This window comes from Quercus lobata, chromosome 1 (assembly GCF_001633185.2).
Source record: "Quercus lobata isolate SW786 chromosome 1, ValleyOak3.0 Primary Assembly, whole genome shotgun sequence".
Taxonomy (NCBI): Eukaryota; Viridiplantae; Streptophyta; class Magnoliopsida; order Fagales; family Fagaceae; genus Quercus; species Quercus lobata.
The window spans coordinates 10096586-10117673 of NC_044904.1; the positions used below are offsets into that span (position 1 = coordinate 10096586).

Consider the following 21088-nt stretch of genomic DNA (forward strand, 5'->3'; position numbering starts at 1 on the left):
AATTATCTTGAAATAGACAAAATATTTAGATATATTGTTATGCATGAGAGGGACAGAAGTTACAACACACAACATGGACATGTCTTTCTCAGACTGTTTCAATTCAACAATCAGGATATATACTACAGAAAAAAAAAAAAAAAAAAAAAAAATCATAACATGTTCTTATCCTACCAACCATCATAAGTTTTTTGCTCAGATGAAAGATTCATTCAAAGAACACCAAGGAACAAAAACAACACTAAAAGAACATCCATCAAGTTACACAATTAACACAACTCAAAACAAAATAGCCTCATAACATGTTCTTATCCTACCAACCATCACAAGTTTTTTGCTCAGATGAAAGATTCATTCAAAGAACACCAAGGAACAAAGACAACACTAAAAAAACATCCATCAAGTTACACAATAAACACAACTCAAAACAAAATAGCCTCACTCATACTGACCATCATTACCATTGTAACTTAGCACACATTTTATTTATGCTTAGACTTAGCCATAACACTTATTTACATTGAGCTATATAGAAGACCATCTGATCCAGTAGAGTTGTTAACTTTTCCACAATTCAATCTAATCTCTCCAGCCGTCCCCGTTAACGGGCTAATGTTTCCCATTTTAATCATTGATACCACAAAGCTGGCAAAGAAGGCAGTCTGATTAGCAGTAAAGTTGTTAACAATGGCAACGGTTTCATCCCCGGTGGTTGAAAATAGTTCTTGATCGCTCTGGAGTAGACCCTCTAGAGATTGAAGATTAGAGAAGTACTTATTGTCAAAAACATCAGGTGTGGTGAGGTCGAGATTGGTTACAACAGTAGTATTTCCATTCTGGGGGCATATTCCCTGTAGAGTTGATAAGTAGGTTGTGTTTAAGGTTGGATCAGGATTACCAGAGCCGCTAAAATTGTATAACCGGTTGATGAAAGTGCTACATTGAGCACGTCCAAACGTGTGAGCACCTGAAAATCAATCATGCATACCGACTTATATCAAAACTTAAAAGCAATACATTCGTCGCAATGTTATTAACTCATTATATTATATATATCAATTGTGATTGGAATTTGTAAGCTTATGTGCGAATAAATAATAATTACCAGAGAGGGCAACAAGATCGGTGCTGTTGAGGCCCACGGCTAAGAACTTGGCTTTCAGAACACTAAGGGCTTCTGTGGGACCAGGAAGGAAAAGACCAGCAGCTGTTCGGTTTGCTGTAGTGCTATCCCTTCTTCCCAGTGAAACATTCCACGAGGGACCTCCTGCCTGTGAGCGTGGATTACTTTTACTTTTAGTTGGTATGTGAAGCAAACTATACATGTTATTTAAAATGTCAGCAAATGTTGAAGGTAGGACTTGCTTTTCACTTTTGTTTTAGTAATATATATTGTGGGTCTAGTAGAAGGACAAAGTTTTCTTTTAATCCGGTGGCTTACTTATTAGGTTTTTTTAACTAAAAGTAAAACGTGCAAGAATCAATCGTCACAGAATAAATGAAAAGAGATTCCTCCAACCTTGTCCTTCTAGTTGAGCTGTATCATATGGGGATGCCATTATTTTAGCATTGCATGTAAAGCAAGGTAATGTACATAAATTTAAAAACAAAGTATGCGGTTATGTTATATAGGCATCTTTTTACTATTGAGGTGATAAGTTGTGATTGATCTAATATCGATCATAACTTTCACTTATGTCCACCGGTGACATTTTTCACACACCAATCACAATTTACAATTAATCTCAATAAGTATGAAAAATTTCACACACCAATCACAATTTACAATTAATCTCAATAAGTATGAATATGGTCGGAATAAATTGTGTCCCTAGATATTAGGACTCTTTCAAACCCTATAAAAAATGGCCTAATTATTATTATTAGTCCTTGTTATTTTCAATAAAATACCCCTTGTAATGTTGCTTATTTACACTCCAACCTTTGAGTTTTAGTTTCCTCTTCTTCTGTTTTTTCACTAGAGTAGAAGAGTTAATAAGAGAAAAGATTAAAGAGAAGGGCTTGTTGTTATTATACCAATGAAACTGATTCTTCAGCTGCAATAGCAAGAATATCAGCGCAAGAAACAGTGGCAGGACAAGCAGTTTCCAACGCAGTCTTTATGTTATCAACAACACCAAAGCCCCTCGCCGAGTTATTATTTGGAGGAGCCTCTTTCTCACTTTGTATGGTAGCGGAGTTGTTCAATAAAAGTGATCCATCACATCCCTGCATCAAAGTTAAAACATATGTTTATTAGACAATTCAGACAATTTAGCAGTAAAAAGCCCATTAAAGCAACATGTTCTGGCTGCTAAGAAATTAGAGGGAAAATAATTAGAATTTGATTTTGTTGTTTAACAAAATTTTCAAGAATTGTGTTTAGATTAGCTCTTTGATTATTTGCTGAAAATGGGTAAAAGTTTAGTTGTATCTAATAAAATTGAATTTTAAAAGCTATGAATAACTAAATAAATTAAAAAGTTGAAAGCTAATGAAAGTGAATTTTATATTTGTACGTAAACAAAATAGTTTAAAATCTTAAGGCTAAAAGCTAATCCAAACATACTAAAATGTCTTCACAATAAAACTTGAATATGTTCTACTTTTGGATCAAGGTATAGAAAGGTAAGATTTCAAATTATCTTTCATTTTCATTTCATCAATTGTCTTCCTTTATGGTTTTTTTTTCCTTAGATTGTTGGTAATGGATGCATTTCTTGTAGAGTGTGCTAAGATTGACGTAAGTTGATAGATTGTAACATCTTTGGACAATATTCTGAAAGAGTTCCCTAGTATAGCACACTAGTGCTCTTTTCTCTTTTGGCTTATACTACTTTTTCAAGCTTAAGGCAAAGGTGAGAAGCTAGCTAGCTATAGCATTAGTCCCTTTCTAATTAAGAAGGTAAATGCATGCCAGTTTGCTAGCTCAGGCGCTCTTTAGAAATAGAGAGACGGGTGTGTGTGCAATTAAAAAGTTCAATGAAAGATAGGTTTGGGTCACTTTCCACAAGTAGTTAGTATTTAAAAAAAAAAAAACTTTATTTGATATGATTCAGAATAAATCTTGAAGTAAGCCTGCTAAGTTTTCTCTACCAGGATGAATTAATGGTGTGTGACGTGTGCTGCAATAAAACCTTACTTTTTTCCTTCATTATTTGCTTGAGCTTTTTTTTTTTTTTTTTTTTTTTTTTTTTTTTTTTTCAGACTTACTTTATTTATGTACAACTTTTTAGAGACTTTTTTTTCTAAGTACATCTTACTTTTTTTTTAAAAAAAAATAAGCAAATAAAAATAAACTCACCCAAATACTAAAATGGAATAAACTCAAGTACATGCAAAGAGAACTATGAATTAGCTAGTATATATGCGCCAAGTTTTGTGGCCTCACTTCCATCATACTCTCATGAAAAAGAGTAGTAATATGAATTTAAACTCATTAAAACAGGCAAGAGTGAAAGACTGTTTTTTTTTTCTCTACTGTTAAACTTTGTGAAGGTAAATTCTTAAGAGGAAACAAAGCAAAAAGTTAGAGAAATACATTGACAAAGCAGTCATGGAAGTGAAGCCTAATGAGGCTACCGCCAATTCGAGCATCTGTCTTTAAAGCCTCTGCGATGATTCCACGTACGATGTTGGACGCGTTTGGACACGTTGAATCATAGAATGTTGGACTCAGCTGGCCATGAGACAAAGATCCTCCAAGCAAAATCACACATAAAAGACCTATCAGTAGCGTACAGCAGGAAGAAGAAGAAGAAGAAGAAGAAGACATTCTTTTCTGCAATATTATTTCACTCTAATAAACAAGAATAGCTTCAATGTTTGAGGCTTCAACAAACCAAATTGTGAGCCTATTAAAATGTCCACTGCCCATGCAACAACGTACAACTAGATATTTTAGACTATCATGACATTGTTGAATATATTGTAAATATCTAGTCTTGTAGATATTTGTCACATAGAATATCTTGTAGATATTAGTTTAGTAGTTTTATACTTAGTTAGTTAGGCCACTTGTCATTTTGTATTGGCTGATTGTAGAGCTTGACTTGGTCCTCTGTTTCTACTATATAAAAGGAACAGAGTCAGTTATTTTAATATACGAAATCATTTCACACAGAAACTCTAGAAGATTCACTTTCTCTCTGCATGCTTTCCTTCACGTCTCTGCATGCTTTCTTCCATTGTTGATCCTTCTTCGAGCTTGGATTCTTGATTTCAACATGGTATCAAAGCCGAACTAGATCAGAGTCTTCATTCTTGGTACACTCTATATTTGCTAGTTAAATTTCTCGTTCAATTCTTTCTCTTCTTTGTGCATTTTTTCAGATCGAGTAGATATCTCTTTGTATTTTCTCTTGATTTGCGCACAATTTTCTTTCCCCTATGTTTTGATTTTCTTTGCAATTCTTAGCAAATTAAAATCAGAAATTAGGGTTTCAATAATTGAATTTCACTTGGATCTTGATTTGATCGTTGAAAATTCAATTCTCGATTCTTATAATAGAGACTTAGAGTTTCTATGATTGAATTCATTGTCTAAATCTTCAATTCTTCAAAGATTTACATACAATTCTTGGTTCAATTCTCATTCTGAGAATCTTGAATCTTTCATTACTGTTCTTATTGAATTCTGGGATTTTTGAGGCCTTCGTTGTTGTTCTTGTTGAATTCTGATTTAGAATTCATCATTATTAGCTGTGGAGTATTTGTTCCTGGCCTTATTTGTAGTTCATCAATTCTTGATCTTTGATTTGAAGAAATGAGTGATGGCACTCCAAGAACCACAGCCACAATTCCAACCATTCAGCCATGGGAGAACTCTTCCAGCCCATATTTCTTGTCAAACAGTGACAATCCTAGTGTATCATTGGTTGTGCAACATCTCACTGAGGAGAACTACAGCACCTGGAGTAGGGCTAGGGCTGTTCTCATAGCTTTGGATGCCAAATCCAAAATAGGTTTCATTGATGGTTCTCTATTGAAGCCTCAATCTGTGGATCATCCTCTTTACACTGCTTGGTGCAAATGCAACAGCACTGTTCTAGCGTGGCTATTCAATTCTGTGTCTAAGGATCTTCAACCAAGTGTGGTTTATTTCAAAACAGTTAGGGAAGTTTGGTTGGACTTGCAACATAGATTCTCTCAAGGCAATGGACCACACATCTTTGAGTTAAGACAAGAAATTTGCTCCTTAGCACAAGAAGATTTGAGCATCAGTAGCTATTACACCAAGTTTAAGTCACTGTGGCAAGAACTTTCAGATTATAGGACTTGCTCTTGTGGTCATCAGGCTGAAGATTTTGTTATGTCTTTTTTTATGGGGCTTAATGAAACTTATACCACAGTTAGAGGGCAAATTCTACTGATGGATCCCATTCCTCCCATGGGCAAGGTGTTTTCTCTCTTGATTCAAGATGAGAAACAAAGAAAGGTTGGCAAGGAGAATACTATTGAGTCTTCTGCTCTAGCAGTCAAGACTAATGGTTCTTGTAGGTCATTCACCAAAGCTAAGTTTGGCAAACCACAATGCACTCATTGTGGTGTTTTAGGCCATGTTGTTGACAAGTGCTACAAGCTTCACGGATACCCCCCTAGTTACAAGTCCAAAAACAAGGCTCCACAAGCAGCTTCCTTTGCCAATAATGTTGTAACAGTTGATGCTTCTCTTGATGAAAGTGTCAACTTAACCCGATCCGAGTATCAACAATTACTTGGCTTGCTGAATTCTCACAATCACTTTGGTACACAAGCAACACTAGGAGGTGGTTCTGACACACACCAAGTTGCCAACATCATCACTCAACCTACTCAGTCTTCCTTTGCTCTTCAGGGACATGAGGTTTCAGGTATTTGGTTAGCTCCTTCTTTAGAATATTCTGTTTTTTCTTCCAGTACAGTCACAACTCACATTAGTTCCAATGATTGGATTTTAGATAGTGGTGCTACATACCATATGATTCATTCCATCCAATTCTTTACTTCCATTACCTCCATAGTTCACATCTCTGTTAGATTGCCCAATGGTGACATGGCTAAGGTTTCACATATTGGAACTGTTCAAGTTTCTCCCACTTTGCTATTAGAAAATGTGCTTTGCATTCCCACATTCTCTTTCAATTTAATCTCCATTAGTAAACTGACTCAATCCTCTTCTTGTTGTTGCATCTTCCTCTCACAATTTTGTCTAATTCAGGACTTACAGCACTGGAAGATGATTGGGTTGGGTAAAAAGCAAGGTGGGCTCTACACATTACAAAGAAGTCAGTCTACTGCTTCATTACCTGAATCCGTGTCTACTGTACTTGCTAAACTTTCTAAAATTTCTTCCTTTTGTTTCAATTCTTGTACATCTGATGTTGACAACACTAGTCTATGGCATTGTAGGTTAGGTCACCCTTCCCCACAAAGATTAGTCTTGTTGCATTCTCTTGTACCAGATGTCATTAATTGCAATATCAATAAAACTTTTGACTGTTCTGTTTGTCCTCTAGCCAAGCAAAAAATGTTGCCTTTTCCTACATCTATTTCTTCTTCTTCATCTTGTTTTGATATAATTCATGCTGACATTTGGGGCCCCTATTCTACTCCTTCTTTAAATGGCTCCAAGTATTTCCTTACTTTGGTAGATGATCATAGTAGGTGTACTTGGGTCTACTTAATGAAACACAAGTCTGAGACTTCATGCTTAATTCAAACCTTTTATAATATGATTTTTACACAATTTAAGGTTCCTATTAAGATGCTTAGATCTGATAATGGACCTAAGTTTGCTTTAAACTCTTTTTATGCTTCTAAAGGCATCATACACCAGCTTAGTTGTGTAGAAACACCACAGTAAAACTCAGTGGTTGAAAGGAAGCATCAGCATCTTCTTGCTGTTGCTAGAGCTTTGAGATTTCAAACTAATCTTCCTTTGAAGTTTTGGAGTGATTGTGTTCTCACTGCAACTTACCTGATTAATAGAATTCCTAGTCCTATTTTGCATGATCTCACTCCATTTCAAATATTGCTAGGTAAGCCTCCTTCATATATTCATCTTAAATCTTTTGGATGCCTTTGTTATGCTTCTATCTTGGCTAGAGACAGGTCCAAATTTGATCCCAAGGCCAAGGCTTGTATTTTTCTTGGTTATCCTTTTGGTACCAAAGGATACAAGCTTTATAATTTGGCTTCTAGGACTTGTTTTGTCTCCAGGGATGTTGTCTTCAAAGAGTCCTGTTTTCCTTTTAAACATTGGACTTCTAAATCCAACCCCATTCCTTCTTTAACACTCTCTGATTCAGTCTTTCCATCCCAACCTGTTTCTGTAGAATCTTTCACTCTTCTCGTTTCTGCAGAATTCACTCCTGCTTTTACCATAGACATTGCAACCCCTCCTGATGAGTTTCCAGATCTTGTGTCTCCTCCTTCTACCTTAGAGCAACCTCATTCCGATCCTACTTTACCTGTGCTTCCCACTTCTGTTTCTCCTCTTTTACCTCAGCCTCCAAGAAAGTCTTCTAGACCTCATAAAGCACCCTCTTATCTCCTTGATTATCATTGCAATCTAGCTTCTTCACATGTGTTGGCTTCAGCTTCACTTACTCAACCTCTTGATTCCAGTACTTCTGCTCCTTCAGGTATTCTCTAGCCCATTTCATCTACTTTGACTTATGATAAACTTTCTACCTGTCACAGAGCTTTTGCCATTTCCCTTTCTGTTTCTAAGGAGCCTGATTCTTATGCTGAAGCCATCTTGGATCCTAGATGGCAAGAGGCAATGCAAGTTGAGTTTGATGCTCTTAAGGCTAACAACACTTGTGTATGGACTTAAACAAGCTAGCAGACAATGGTTTGCTAATTGTCTACCACAATTGTTGATCATGGGTTTGTACAATCCAAATCTGACTATTCAGTCTTCACTAGAGTTCAGGGATGCTCTATCATTATCATTTTGATATATGTTGATGACATCTTGATTGCAAGCAATGATGTGGATGTAGTGAATTCTTTCAAACAGTTTTTGGATAGTAAGTTCAAGCTTAAGGATCTTGGTACATTGAAGTATTTCCTTGGACTTGAGGTGGCTAGGACTACCAAAGGTATCTCTTTATGTCAGAGAAAATATACCTTGGATCTTCTTGTTGATACAGGTTTGTTGGCTAGTAAACCTACAAGCACACCTATGGAGCCATTTGCAAAATTCAGCAACTCTATTGGTCAATCTGTTTCAGATGTGTCACAGTATAGAAGGCTAATTGGCAAACTTCTTTACTTAACTTTGACCAGACCTGATATATGCTATTCAGTGCATAAATTGAGCCAATTTCTTAGCTCTCCTTATGTCCCTCATTTACAAGCAGCATATAGAATCATCAAATACTTGAAGAAAACACTAGGGCAGGGTTTGTTTCTCTCTGCAGATTCAAGTATACAACTAAAGGCTTACTGTGATGCTGACTGGGCAGCTTGCATTGATACAAGAAGATTTGTTTCAGGGTTTTGTGTTTTTCTAAGGGGTTCTCTAATTTCCTGGAAATGCAAGAAACAACAAGTTGTCTCAAGATCCTCAGTCGAGTCTGAGTATAGAGCTATGGCCACAGTAACTAGTGAAATTGTATGGTTAGTTGCTTTGTTCAAAACCTTTGGGGTGCATCATACACAAGCTGCTTACCTGTATTGTGATAGCAAAGCTGCTGTGTACATTGCTGCCAATCCGGTATATCATGAGAGAACAAAGCATGTGGAAGTAGATTGTCATTTCATTAGAGAGAAAATCCAAGCTGGTGTTATCAAGACTTTCCACATTCCAACAAAGCACCAGATAGTAGATTGCTTCACTAAAGCTCTTGGACAAAGGCAGTTCTTTTATCTTCTTTCCAAGATGAACCTGATGAATATATACGGTTCATCTTGAGGGGGAGTATTAAAATGTCTACTGCCCATGCAACAACGTATAACTAGATATTTTAGACTAGCATGACATTGTTGAATATATTGTAAATATCTAGTCTTGTAGATATTTGTCACATAGGATATCTTGTAGATATTAGTTTGGTAGTTTTATACTTAGTTAGTTAGGTCACTTGTCATTTTGTATTGACTGATTGTAGAGCTTGACTTCGTCCTCTGTTTCTACTATATAGGGTTTGTTTGGATAGAACTTATTTTGCTGAAACTGAAAACTGAAAACACTGTAACAAAATAATTTTTAAATGTGTGAATAGTGTCGTGGGATCCATTTTTAATGAAAAAATTGTTAAAAAGTAAAATTTGTGGGTCCATGAATAATGCACGGATGCACTGTTCACGAACAAAAAGTCAACAAGTGCGGCTATCCAAAAAAAAAAAAAAAAAGAGTTGAAACGCGTTGAAAGCTAAACGTGGACGCAAGAAGCCGAATCCAAACAGTCACATAAAAGGAACAGAATCAGTTATTTTAATATACGAAATCATTTCACACAGAAGCTCTAGAAGATTCACTTTCTCTCTCCATGCTTTCCTTCACGTCTCTGCATGCTTTCCTCCATTGTTGATCCTTCTTCGAGCTTGGATACTTGATTTCAACAGTCTTTATTTATAAGGTGACAAACAACATTACATTAAGGTGAAAAACAAAGAAAATGAAATCCATCATGTTTGGCAGTTGAGGTGCAATGCACGCTTTGGAAAAATTCACGGGATTTGAAAAAGTCTAAAGTTGATAAAAAAGATGGTTACATATTCTGTCGCATCAAATAAGATGTAGGGATGCATTTCATTGTGGGAAAAAGTAAGCCGGCGCCACCAACGATTTTCACAATTTTGCCAGAACTTGTCGATAGTAACTTATGAGCGGGACCGAGCTCATCATTTTTTTACTATTTACAATTTGTCACTAAGAAAATTGTGGTGAAATTTGTAGAAATGGTTGAGTTAATAAACTTACTTGTGAAAAAAATAAAACTGTCGGTGGAAATAAGGCTGGTGAGCACTAAAACCATGCGTACAGGCACGTGTATAAAAAATCAGAAAAGTTTATCAGGCAGGTAATTGCTTTCCCTGGATTCTAGCTAATTAGTACTTACTATTCTTCTTTTCTCAAAAAAAAAAAAAAGTACTTACTATTCTTCTACGCTACATGGACTGTGTTATTTAATTCAAAAGGTAATGGTTTAGACTTGGCTTTATGGTCGTGGAAAAATAATAAAATATTGCCATTTAGGTGGGTTTGAAAGATCAAATAAGACTGCCAGTCAACAAATTGCTTTTGTCCGTTTGTTATTATGGTAAGATGTAGAATTTTCTTACGGTGGAGTTTTAACTTTTAAGGGTGGAGTTTTTAGTTTTCACAATATAATATTGCTAGCTTTTTTGAAAATATCTCTAGCTTTTGTATATTCAACAAATTACATACAATGAGTTAATAAAAAATAACTTCCAGATATGAGTACTTGAAAATGGCGAATTTCATCCTTTATGTTATGAAAATTGCGGTTTTATTGTTTATAGTAATTTTTGTTTTCTTAATAATTTTTTGCTCAAAAATTAGAATAAGGTCTCATTTGTTTTGGGACGACACTTAAGGTCAATAATTTATGATTTTGTATTTAATTCAATTTTGTCATTTTTGGTAAATTTTGATATTTTGTCACCTAATTGCGTAATTAGTATGAATTAGAGTTTCAAACGTTTAGCTGTTAGAGGCAAATCAGATTATAATCAATAAACATAGACATTTTGTCAATTCTTTCTATGGTGGATTCCAATTTTTGTCCCATCAAGAGAGTATCATGTATGTATTCTTCAGGCTTTTACGACATCAAAACTAAGATCCTTTAATTCAAATTTCTCATCAATGAGCTTTTTAATTTTTCAACACAATCAACATCATTACCTCAAAAACTGGATTGTATTCACCCTCTAAAACTGTTATTAAAACAACTTTACTCGTAATTCAGAATGCATCCTTCCTTAGTGGACCTTCTTCTTTAGCAGAAAGCAAATGCTATTTTAGGCAATAGGCATGGCTTTGAGTTTTATAGCTAGTTTTAGGGATCAATGGTACTTCATTCTATATAGTGAAACGTTAGGAGCGTTTCAAGAAGTATAGAAGACAAAGTGGGATTCTTGGGTTGGGGTGGGTGGGGGTATGCCAAGCTGTAACAAATATTTATTTTTTTGTATTTTGTGGGAAAGGGGATGAAGTTGGGATTTGGTTTAGTGTGTTTTTTTCATCATGAATTTGTATATAAATCTATTATGATTTTGCTATTCAATTTAACTGATGAATGAGTTGAAAATACCATTACTATTTGGTTTATAGATAATCTGTCTACCAATTCGTTGATTTCATCTCTAGATTACACATTTGGCTAGCTGTATCTTTGAAAAGTGAATGAAGTGTTTCTTTGTAAAATTATATTCTATTCATTTCATGCTTTTGGATCATACCAAAATATGTTTTTTTAAATTATATATTTTGTTTATTGAGTACTCTCCAGAAGCTGGTACTCTCAAACCTTGTAAACCCAGTATCAATTATTTTGAAATAGACAAAATATTTTGATATATTATTATTCTTGAGAGGGACAAAGGTTACAACTCATAGCATGAATATGTCTTTCTCATACTGTTTCATGTTATAATCCTAGTGTCCCACATGGATTAAGTGTAAGCTTAATTACGTGTTTATAAGCTCCTGGGCACCATTCCTTTGCAAGCTGGTCTTCAAAGATGAGCTCTACTCATGAGTTTATAACATTTAGTATCAAAACTAACCACCACCTCAAGTAATCTGGAGTTTGTAACATTTCAATTCAACAATCATAATATATACTACTAAAAAAACATCACTTAGCACACATTTTATTTATACTTAGCCATAAAACTTATCATAACACATTTTATTTATGCTCATATGAAAGATTAATTCAAAGAACCCCAAGGAACAAAGACAACATTAAAAAAACATCTATCAAGTTACACAGTTAACACTGCTCAATACAAAATAGCCTCACTCATACTGACCATCATTACCATTGTAAATTAGCACACGTTTTATTCATACTAGACTTAGCCATAACACTTATTTACATTGAGCTATATAGAAGACCATCTGATTCAGTAGAGTTGTCATTAACTTTTCCACAATTCAATCTAATCTCTCCAGCCGTCCCCGTTAACGGGCTAATATTCCCCATTTTAATCATTGATACCACAAAGGTGTCAAAGAAGGCAGTCTGATTAGCAGTAAAGTTGTTAACAAGGGCAACGGTATCATTATTCTCGGTAGTTGAAAATAGTATTTGATCGCTATTGAGTAGACCCTCTAGAACTTGAAGATTAGAGAAGTACTTATTGTCAAAAACATCAGGTGTGGTGAGGTCGAGATTGGTCACAACAGTGAGATCTCCACCCTGGGGGCATATTCCCTGCAGAGTTGATAAGTAGGTTGTGTTTAAGGATGGATCAGGATTACCAGTGCCGCTATAATTGTATAACCGGTTGCTGAAGAGGGCACATTGAGCGCGTCCAAACGTGTGAGCGCCTGAAAATCAATCATGCATGCCAACTTTATATCAGAACTTAAAGCAATACTTTCATCACAATGTCATTAACTAATAACATCAATGGGTTGTGTGGGACCAGGAAGGAAAATACCGGCAGCTGTTCGGTTTGCTGTAGTGCTATCCCTTCTTCCCAGTGAAACATTCCACGAAGGACCTCCTGCCTGTGAGGATGGATTAGTTCTACTTTTAGTTGGTATGTGATGCGCGCAAACAATATATAATATTATTTGAAATGTCAGCAGTAGTTGAAAGATATGACTGACTTTTCAATTGTTTTCCCCACAAAAAAAAAAAAAAAAAAAAAAAAAAAAAAAAAAAAAAGTTTGATATTAAACATATACAAAAAAAAAAAAAATGAATTTAAGAAAATAAAAATCACCTTGTCTATATAACTACTAAGTAAATTAACAAATTCTATTGTTTTTAAGAGTATCATGGGACTAACTTAAATATTTGGAGAGGTCAATTTCTATTTTTGTAGCTAAATAAAAGTATTTTTTAAAATTTTGGAAAGACCATGGCCCCCAAGCTTAGCTGTAACTCCACGTACCCTTGCATAAGTAATGTCCGACCTTGTCAAAGTCAAATACAACTCATACAAAAGTCTTTCTATCAACCTTCTATACTGATTTGGGTCTGTTAAGACTTTCCCTTCATTTTTTTGAAAGTCTCAAGTTTTGCTCCATTGGAAATTTTGATGGATTTGAACCCAAAAAACTTGTGTCTTTGAGAATCTAAAGAGCATAATTTCTCTGGTTTGGACTTATACCTTTATCATTCCTGGCCATTTTAAGGTCCAGAAAGTATCTTAAATAACCAAGATCCTTTAATCCAAATTTCTCATCAAGGTTTGTTCCTCAAAAAAAAAAAAAATTTCTCAACAAGGAGCTTTTTAATTTTTCAACACAATCAACATCATTACCTCAAAAACTGGATTGTATTCACCCTTAAAAACAGTTCTTAAAACACCTTTATTTTATGCAGCTCGTAATTCAGAAAGCATTCTTCCTTAGTGGACCTTCTTCTTTGGCAGAAAGCAACTTCTATTTTAGGCAATAAGCGTGGCTTTGAGTTATACTGCTAGTTTTAGGGATCAGTGGTACTTTATTCTATATAGTGAAACGTTAGGAGCGTTTCAAGAAGAATAGAAGACAAAGTGGGATTCTTGGGTTGGGTTTGGTGGTATGACAAGCTGTAACAAATATATAAATATATATATATATATATATATATGTATTTTTTTTTTTGTATTTGTGGGAAAGGGGATGGAGTTGGGATTTGGTTTAGTGTGTTGTTTTCACCATGAACTTGCAAATAAATCTGTTATGATTTTGCTATTCAATTTAACTGATGAATGAGTTGAAAATACCATTAGTATTTGGTTTATAAATAATCTTTCTACCAATTGGTTGATTACATCTCGAGATTACACTTACACCTTTGATTAGCTATATCTTTGAAAAGTGAATGAAGTATTTCTTTGTAAAATTTTATTCTATTCATTTCACGCTGCTGGAACATGCCAAAATATGTTGTTTAAAATTATATATTTTGTTGATTGAGTACTCTCCAGATGCTTGTACTCTCAAACCCAGTATCAATTATCTTGAAATAGACAAAATATTTAGATATATTGTTATTCATGAGAGGGACAGAGGTTACAACACACAACATGGATATGTCTTTTTCGGACTGTTTCAATTCAACAATCAGGATATATACTACAAAAAAAAATAATAATTAAAAAAAAAAATCATAACATGTTCTTATCCTACTATAGGGGCCTTTTTTGTGTATTGTGTGTTGGGCTGGACCATCTCATGCAGTAATGGGCTCGAATGTTTCTGAGTAAGGGAGTTGGGGCCGGTCCAATTGTAACTCAATTTGGGTCGGTTTGTGCACAAGCTTATGCCTTGTCTACCAGGAGCAGGCTTACGGCAAGCAGAACTGTTTCAGATGAGTTATGACAGGCAGATACTATTTAAATAAATGGCTAGGTAATCCCTACTTATAAAACATGATTACAGTCGTGACAATGTCATTCACAGAGAAAGAAAATGAGAAAGAAAATAATATGAACTAATCGAGAATGGGTATAAATCAAGTTTTAAGTTCGATCTGCTGAAACAAAATTAAAGAGGGGAGAACGCCTCTTCTCAATACAAATAATCTCCTAGGAAAAGATCCTGCCGTGGGGATTAATGGTTTTGAGGAAGTCGGACCTGAATAGTTATTGCCCAAAAGGAGTCATTGTTACGTTTTGGAAGAGAGCAGGATTTGAAAAGGAGAGAGGGAAAATGACCTACTGGTGCATGCCCATTGTATTACCTCTCATTCTTTTCTCCATTTCCTCTCATTTCTTCTCTGTTTTCTTTCTTATCTTTTTTCTTTTCTTTTACTCTGTTTTTCTTTTTACTCCCAGAATACTCTGTTTTTCGGTTCCTCTCTTAGGGCACGGCAAGACCCCTTTTATAGTGCTTGCTGTGACCAATGTTTTACCACTTTGCCCCTTAATCGCCTTTGTCTGGTCTGGGCGTACTTGCCGACCACCAAGTCTGTGTGACATTCACCCTTACCAGACAAAGGCAGGTTTGTTTCGTTCTTCAGTCTGCCGTAGCACTTCTTTCCTACCACGGTATAAATGCTTTCTCTCTCTTTCCCTCAAGGCATGCACCCAACAGTTTCCCCTCAAACTTGCTTCTTTTGGGTGGTCTATCATCCCAGCAGGACGTATCTCCCAAAAGGGTTTGGGCAGGAACCGCAAAATAGATCTTTTCCCCTCTCCCCACCACCAAACCATACCCCCTTTACCTCCTACCTCTGGCCCATGGACCCACCACGTCCTATATTGGCTAGGTACAGGCTGGTGGTGTCTGGGCCTTGCGCGTGCTTCCCTTTCAGATATGTCCAAGAGTCTGCCTACTGCTCATGCATCTGCCGTGATCTAGAGACTCTCCGTCTGTGTTTTCTGACCTTTCATGTGGGCTTTTCTTTGGTTTCCCGCTCCATTCAAGAGCTGGGCTTTGTCTGATGATGGATCTTACATTTCTTTGGTCCACTCTTGATTTTCTTTATTTATTGCAACGTAAAACTGTTATTCCTGTCGTAATAACTTAATCCTGCTGGACCTCTTTTGGGCCAGCCGTTTATTCCTTTTCTCAGTGACTTGTCATGGGCACTGTTTTACTTTTACTTATGGGCTCCTATGTCCCTTTGGGCTTTCCTTTGGGCATTCATGGCCCGATCGCTTTCTTTAGGCTTCCTCGACCCGTTTGCTCAATTCCACACTCCCATGGGCATTTTACTAACTTCATTGGGCTATCTTGGCCCAATAACTTTATTTTCATCCTTGGGGTTCATGGGCTTGTCATAAACCCCTTACTCTCTTAGTTTGTATTGTCTTGGGCCTACGGCAGGCCTTTCTCGCTTTTCTACCTCATACACTGCCCATGGGATACTATTTCTTTCTTTCCTGACTTCTTTGAGCCCACTTGCCTCTTCAAGACCCATTTGTTTATTTGTTGGGCCTGTGATCCATTATTCCTACCGCTTGAATCTAATGGTTTTTTGCTATCTATTTTGTCAATTCTTTGTTGCCCTTATTATTGGGCTTTCTTTCTGTCTGTCTAGGCTTCCACAAATGGCCCTCAACACCTACCAACCATCATAAGTTTTTTGCTCGGATGAAAGATTCATTCAAAGAACACCAAGGAACAAAAACAACACTAAAAAAACATCCATCAAGTTACACAATTAACACAACTCAAAACAAAATAGCCTCATAACATGTTCTTATCCTACCAACCATCATAAGTTTTTTGCTCAGATGAAAGATTCATTCAAAGAACACCAAGGAACAAAGACAACACTAAAAAACACATCCATCAAGTTACACAATAAACACAACTCAAAACAAAATAGCCTCACTCATACTGACCATCATTACCATTGTAACTTAGCACACATTTTATTTATACTTAGACTTAGCCATGACACTTATTTACATTGAGCTATATAGAAGACCATCTGATCCAGTAGAGTTGTTAACTTTTCCACAATTCAATCTAATCTCTCCAGCCGTCCCCGTTAACGGGCTAATGTTTCCCATTTTAATCATTGATACCACAAAGCTGGCAAAGAAGGCAGTCTGATTAGCAGTAAAGTTGTTAACAATGGCAACGGTTTCATCCCCGGTGGTTGAAAATAGTTCTTGATCGCTCTGGAGTAGACCCTCTAGAGATTGAAGATTAGAGAAGTACTTATTGTCAAAAACATCAGGTGTGGTGAGGTCGAGATTGGTTACAACAGTAGTATTTCCATTCTGGGGGCATATTCCCTGTAGAGTTGATAAGTAGGTTGTGTTTAAGGTTGGATCAGGATTACCAGAGCCGCTAAAATTGTATAACCGGTTGATGAAAGTACTACATTGAGCACGTCCAAACGTGTGAGCACCTGAAAATCAATCATGCATGCCGACTTATATCAAAACTTAAAAGCAATACATTCATCACAATGTTATTAACTCATTATATTATATATATCAATTGTGATTGGAATTTGTAAGCTTATGTGCGAATAAATAATAATTACCAGAGAGGGCAACAAGATCGGTGCTGTTGAGGCCCACGGCTAAGAACTTGGCTTTCAGAACACTAAGGGCTTCTGTGGGACCAGGAAGGAAAAGACCAGCAGCTGTTCGGTTTGCTGTAGTGCTATCCCTTCTTCCCAGTGAAACATTCCACGAGGGACCTCCTGCCTGTGAGCGTGGATTACTTTTACTTTTAGTTGGTATGTGAAGCAAACTATACATGTTATTTAAAATGTCAGCAAATGTTGAAGGTAGGACTTGCTTTTCACTTTTGTTTTAGTAATATATATTGTGGGTCTAGTAGAAGGACAAAGTTTTCTTTTAATCCGGTGGCTTACTTATTAGGTTTTTTTAACTAAAAGTAAAACGTGCAAGAATCAATCGTCACAGAATAAATGAAAAGAGATTCCTCCAACCTTGTCCTTCTAGTTGAGCTGTATCATATGGGGATGCCATTATTTTAGCATTGCATGTAAAGCAAGGTAATGTACATAAATTTAAAAACAAAGTTTGCGGTTATGTTATATAGGCATATTTTTACTATTGAGGTGATAAGTTGTGATTGGTCTAATATCGATCATAACTTTCACTTATGTCCACCGGTGATATTTTTCACACACCAATCACAATTTACAATTAATCTCAATAAGTATGAAAAATTTCACACACCAATCACAATTTACAATTAATCTCAATAAGTATGAATATGGTCGGAATAAATTGTGTCCCTAGATATTAGGTCTCTTTCAAACCCTATAAAAAATGGCCTAATTATTATTATTATTAGTCCTTGTTATTTTCAATAAAATACCCCTTGTAATGTTGTTTATTTACACTCCAACCTTTGAGTTTTAGTTTCCTCTTCTTCTGTTTTTTCACTAGAGTAGAAGAGTTAATAAGAGAAAAGATTAAAGAGAAGGGCTTGTTGTTATTATACCAATGAAACTGATTCTTCAGCTGCAATAGCAAGAATATCAGCGCAAGAAACAGTGGCAGGACAAGCAGTTTCCAACGCAGTCTTTATGTTATCAACAACACCAAAGCCCCTCGCCGAGTTATTATTTGGAGGAGCCTCTTTCTCACTTTGTATGGTAGCGGAGTTGTTCAACAAAAGTGATCCATCACATCCCTGCAACAAAGTTAAAACATATGTTTATTAGACAATTCAGACAATTTAACAGTAAAAAGCCCATTAAAGCAACATGTTCTGGCTGCTAAGAAAATAGAGGGAAAATAATTAGAATTTGATTTTGTTGTTTCACAAAATTTTCAAGAATTGTGTTTAGATTAGCTCTTTGATTATTTGCTGAAAATGGGTAAAAGTTTAGTTGTATCTAATAAAATTGAATTTTAAAAGCTATGAATAACTAAATAAATTAAAAAGTTGAAAGCTAATGAAAGTGAATTTTATATTTGTACGTAAACAAAATAGTTTAAAATCTTAAGGCTAAAAGCTAATCCAGACATACTAAAATGTCTTCACAATAAAACTTGAATATGTTCTACTTTTGGATCAAGGTATAGAAAGGTAAGGTTTCAAATTATCTTTCATTTTCATTTAATCAATTGTCTTCCTTTATGGTTTTTTTTTTCCCTTAGATTGTTGGTAATGGATGCATTTCTTGTAGAGTGTGCTAAGATTGACGTAAGTTGATAGATTGTAACATCTTTGGACAATATTCTGAAAGAGTTCCCTAGTATAGCACACTAGTGCTCTTTTCTCTTTTGGCTTATAATAATTTTTCAAGCTTAAGGCAAAGGTGAGAAGCTAGCTAGCTATAGCATTAGTCCCCTTCTAATTAAGAAGGTAAATGCATGCCAGTTTGCTAGCTCAGGCGCTCTTTAGAAATAGAGAGACTGGTGTGTGTGCAATTAAAAAGTTCAATGAAAGATAGGTTTGGGTCACTTTCCACAAGTAGTTAGTATTTAAAAAAAATAATAATAATAAAAAAACTTTATTTGATATGATTCAGAATAAATCTTGAAGTAAGCCTGCTAAGTTTTCTCTACTAGGATGAATTAATGGTGTGTGACGTGTGCTGCAATAAAACCTTACTTTTTTCCTTCATTATTTGCTTGAGCTTTTTTTTTTTTTTTTTTTTTTTTTCAGACTTACTTTATTTATGTACAACTTTTTAGTGACTTTTTTTTTCTAAGTACATCTTACTTTTTTTTTAAAAAAAATAAGCAAATAAAAATAAACTCACCCAAATACTAAAATGGAATAAACTCAAGTACATGCAAAGAGAACTATGAATTAGCTAATATATGCGCCAAGTTTTATGGCCTCACTTTCATCATACTCTCAAGAAAAAGAGTAGTAATATGAGTTTAAACTCATTAAAACAGGCAAGAGTGAAAGACTGTTTTTTTTTTCTCTACTGTTAAACTTTGTGAAGGTAAATTCTTAAGAGGAAACAAAGCAAATTAATGGGTTTAAAATTAATGAAAAGTTAGAGAAATACATTGACAAAGCAGTCATGGAAGTGAAGCCTAATGAGGCTACCGCCAATTCGAGCATCTGTCTTTAAAGCCTCTGCGATGATTCCACGTACGATGTTGGACGCGTTTGGACATGTTGAATCATAGAATGTTGGACTCAGCTGGGCATGAGACAAAGATCCTCCAATCAAAACCACACATAAAAGACCTATCAGTAGCATACAGCAAGAAGAAGAAGAAGAAGAAGAAGAAGACATTCTTTTCTGCAATATTATTTCACTCTAATAAACACGAATAGCTTCAATGTTTGAGTGTTTAACAAACCAAATTGTGACCCTTTATTTATAAGGTGACAAACAACATTACATTAAGGTGAAAAACAAAGAAAATGAAATCCATCACGTTTGGCAGTTGAGGTGCAATGCACGCTTTGGAAAAATTCACGGGATTTGAAAAAGTCTAAAGTTGATAAAAAAAGATGGTTCCATATTCTGTCGCATCAAATAAGATGCAGGGATGCATTTCATTGTGGGAAAAAGTAAGCCGGCACCACAAACGATTTTCACAATTTTGCCCGAACTTGTCTGTATAGTAACTTATGAGCGGTGAAATTATAGACCGGACTCATTTTTTTACTATTTACAATTTGTCGCTAAGAGAATTGCGGTGAAAATTGTAAAAATGGTTGAGTTATAAACTTGGAGGGTGTTTGATAGGAGACTTTGAGTAATATTGTTTAAGTGTTTTTACTATACGTGTAAATAAAAAAATATTTCAAAATATGTATTAGTGTGTTTAAAATAATCTAAAAATTGCTTAAAATGACCTAACAAACAGCTCTTACTTTTGTGAAAAAAATAATACTGTCGGTGGAAATAAGGCTGGTGAGCACTAGAGCCATACGTACAGGCACGTGCGTATGAAAAATCAGAAAAGTTTGTCAGGCAGGTAATTGCTTTCCCTGGATTCTAGCTAATTAGTACTTATTATTCTTCTACGCTACATGGACTGTGTTATTTAATTCAAAAGGTAATGGTTTAGACTTGGCTTTATGGTAGTGGAAAAATAATAAAATATTGCCATTTAGGTGGGTTTGAAAGATCAAATAAGACTGGCAGTCAATAAATTGCTTTTGTCCGTTTGTTATTATGGTAAGATGTAGAATTTTTAAACGGTGGAGTATTAAAGATGGAGTTTTTAGTTTTTACAATATAATATTGCTAGCTTTTTTGAAAATATCTCTAGCTTTTGTATATTCAACAAATTACTTTTACCAAAAAAAAAAAAATATTCAACAAATTACAATGAGTTAATAAAAAATAACTTCCAGATATGAGTACTTGAAAATGGCGAATTTCATCCTTTTTTTATGTTTTGAAAACTGCGATTTTACTATTTATAATAATTTTTGTTTTTTTATTAATTTTTTGCTCAAAAATTAGAATAAAGTCTCATTTGTTTTGGAACAACTCTTAAGGTCAGTAGTTTATGATTTTACATTTAATTCAATTTTGTCATTTTT

General features: G+C 35.1%; 2 protein-coding genes across 3 annotated transcripts; both read right to left on the reverse strand.

Annotated features, from left to right (window-relative positions):
- Positions 1-269: 269 nt before the first annotated feature.
- LOC115977878 (peroxidase A2-like) lies at positions 270-3856 on the reverse strand. The gene is made up of 4 exons (XM_031099907.1): positions 3542-3856; positions 2038-2229; positions 1106-1271; positions 270-967 (listed from the first exon to the last, which is right to left on the reverse strand). Exons 1-4 carry the CDS (start codon positions 3773-3775, stop codon positions 516-518), a joined length of 1044 nt encoding a protein of 347 aa, XP_030955767.1. The 5' UTR covers positions 3776-3856; the 3' UTR covers positions 270-515.
- An 8166-nt stretch (positions 3857-12022) lies between these two features.
- On the reverse strand, positions 12023-20040 carry LOC115977887 (peroxidase A2-like). Of its 2 annotated transcripts, none has more exons than XM_031099926.1 (4): positions 19590-20040; positions 18062-18253; positions 12628-12697; positions 12023-12514 (listed from the first exon to the last, which is right to left on the reverse strand). In XM_031099926.1, exons 1-4 carry the CDS (start codon positions 19821-19823, stop codon positions 12057-12059), a joined length of 954 nt encoding a protein of 317 aa, XP_030955786.1. In that variant the 5' UTR covers positions 19824-20040; the 3' UTR covers positions 12023-12056. The 2 variants fall into 2 exon arrangements, with proteins under 2 accessions (XP_030955786.1, XP_030955778.1); XM_031099918.1 differs by lacking the exons at positions 12023-12514; positions 12628-12697 and adding exons at positions 16263-16988; positions 17127-17292 and having other exon boundaries at positions 19590-20016.
- Positions 20041-21088: the final 1048 nt, after the last annotated feature.

Coding starts and splice junctions, on each gene's coding strand:
- LOC115977878 (XM_031099907.1), bottom strand. CDS start 3,775: ATGTCTTCTTCTTCTTCTTCTTCTTCTTCCTGCTGTACGCTACTGATA. Junction 2,230..3,541: donor TCCATGACTGCTTTGTCAAT/GTATTTCTCTAA, acceptor ACTTTGATGCAG/GGATGTGATGGATCACTTTT. Junction 1,272..2,037: donor CTGAAGAATCAGTTTCATTG/GTATAATAACAA, acceptor CCACGCTCACAG/GCAGGAGGTCCCTCGTGGAA.
- LOC115977887 (XM_031099918.1), bottom strand. CDS start 19,823: ATGTCTTCTTCTTCTTCTTCTTCTTCTTCTTGCTGTATGCTACTGATA. Junction 17,293..18,061: donor CTGAAGAATCAGTTTCATTG/GTATAATAACAA, acceptor CCACGCTCACAG/GCAGGAGGTCCCTCGTGGAA. Junction 16,989..17,126: donor CGATCTTGTTGCCCTCTCTG/GTAATTATTATT, acceptor ATTGATTTTCAG/GTGCTCACACGTTTGGACGT.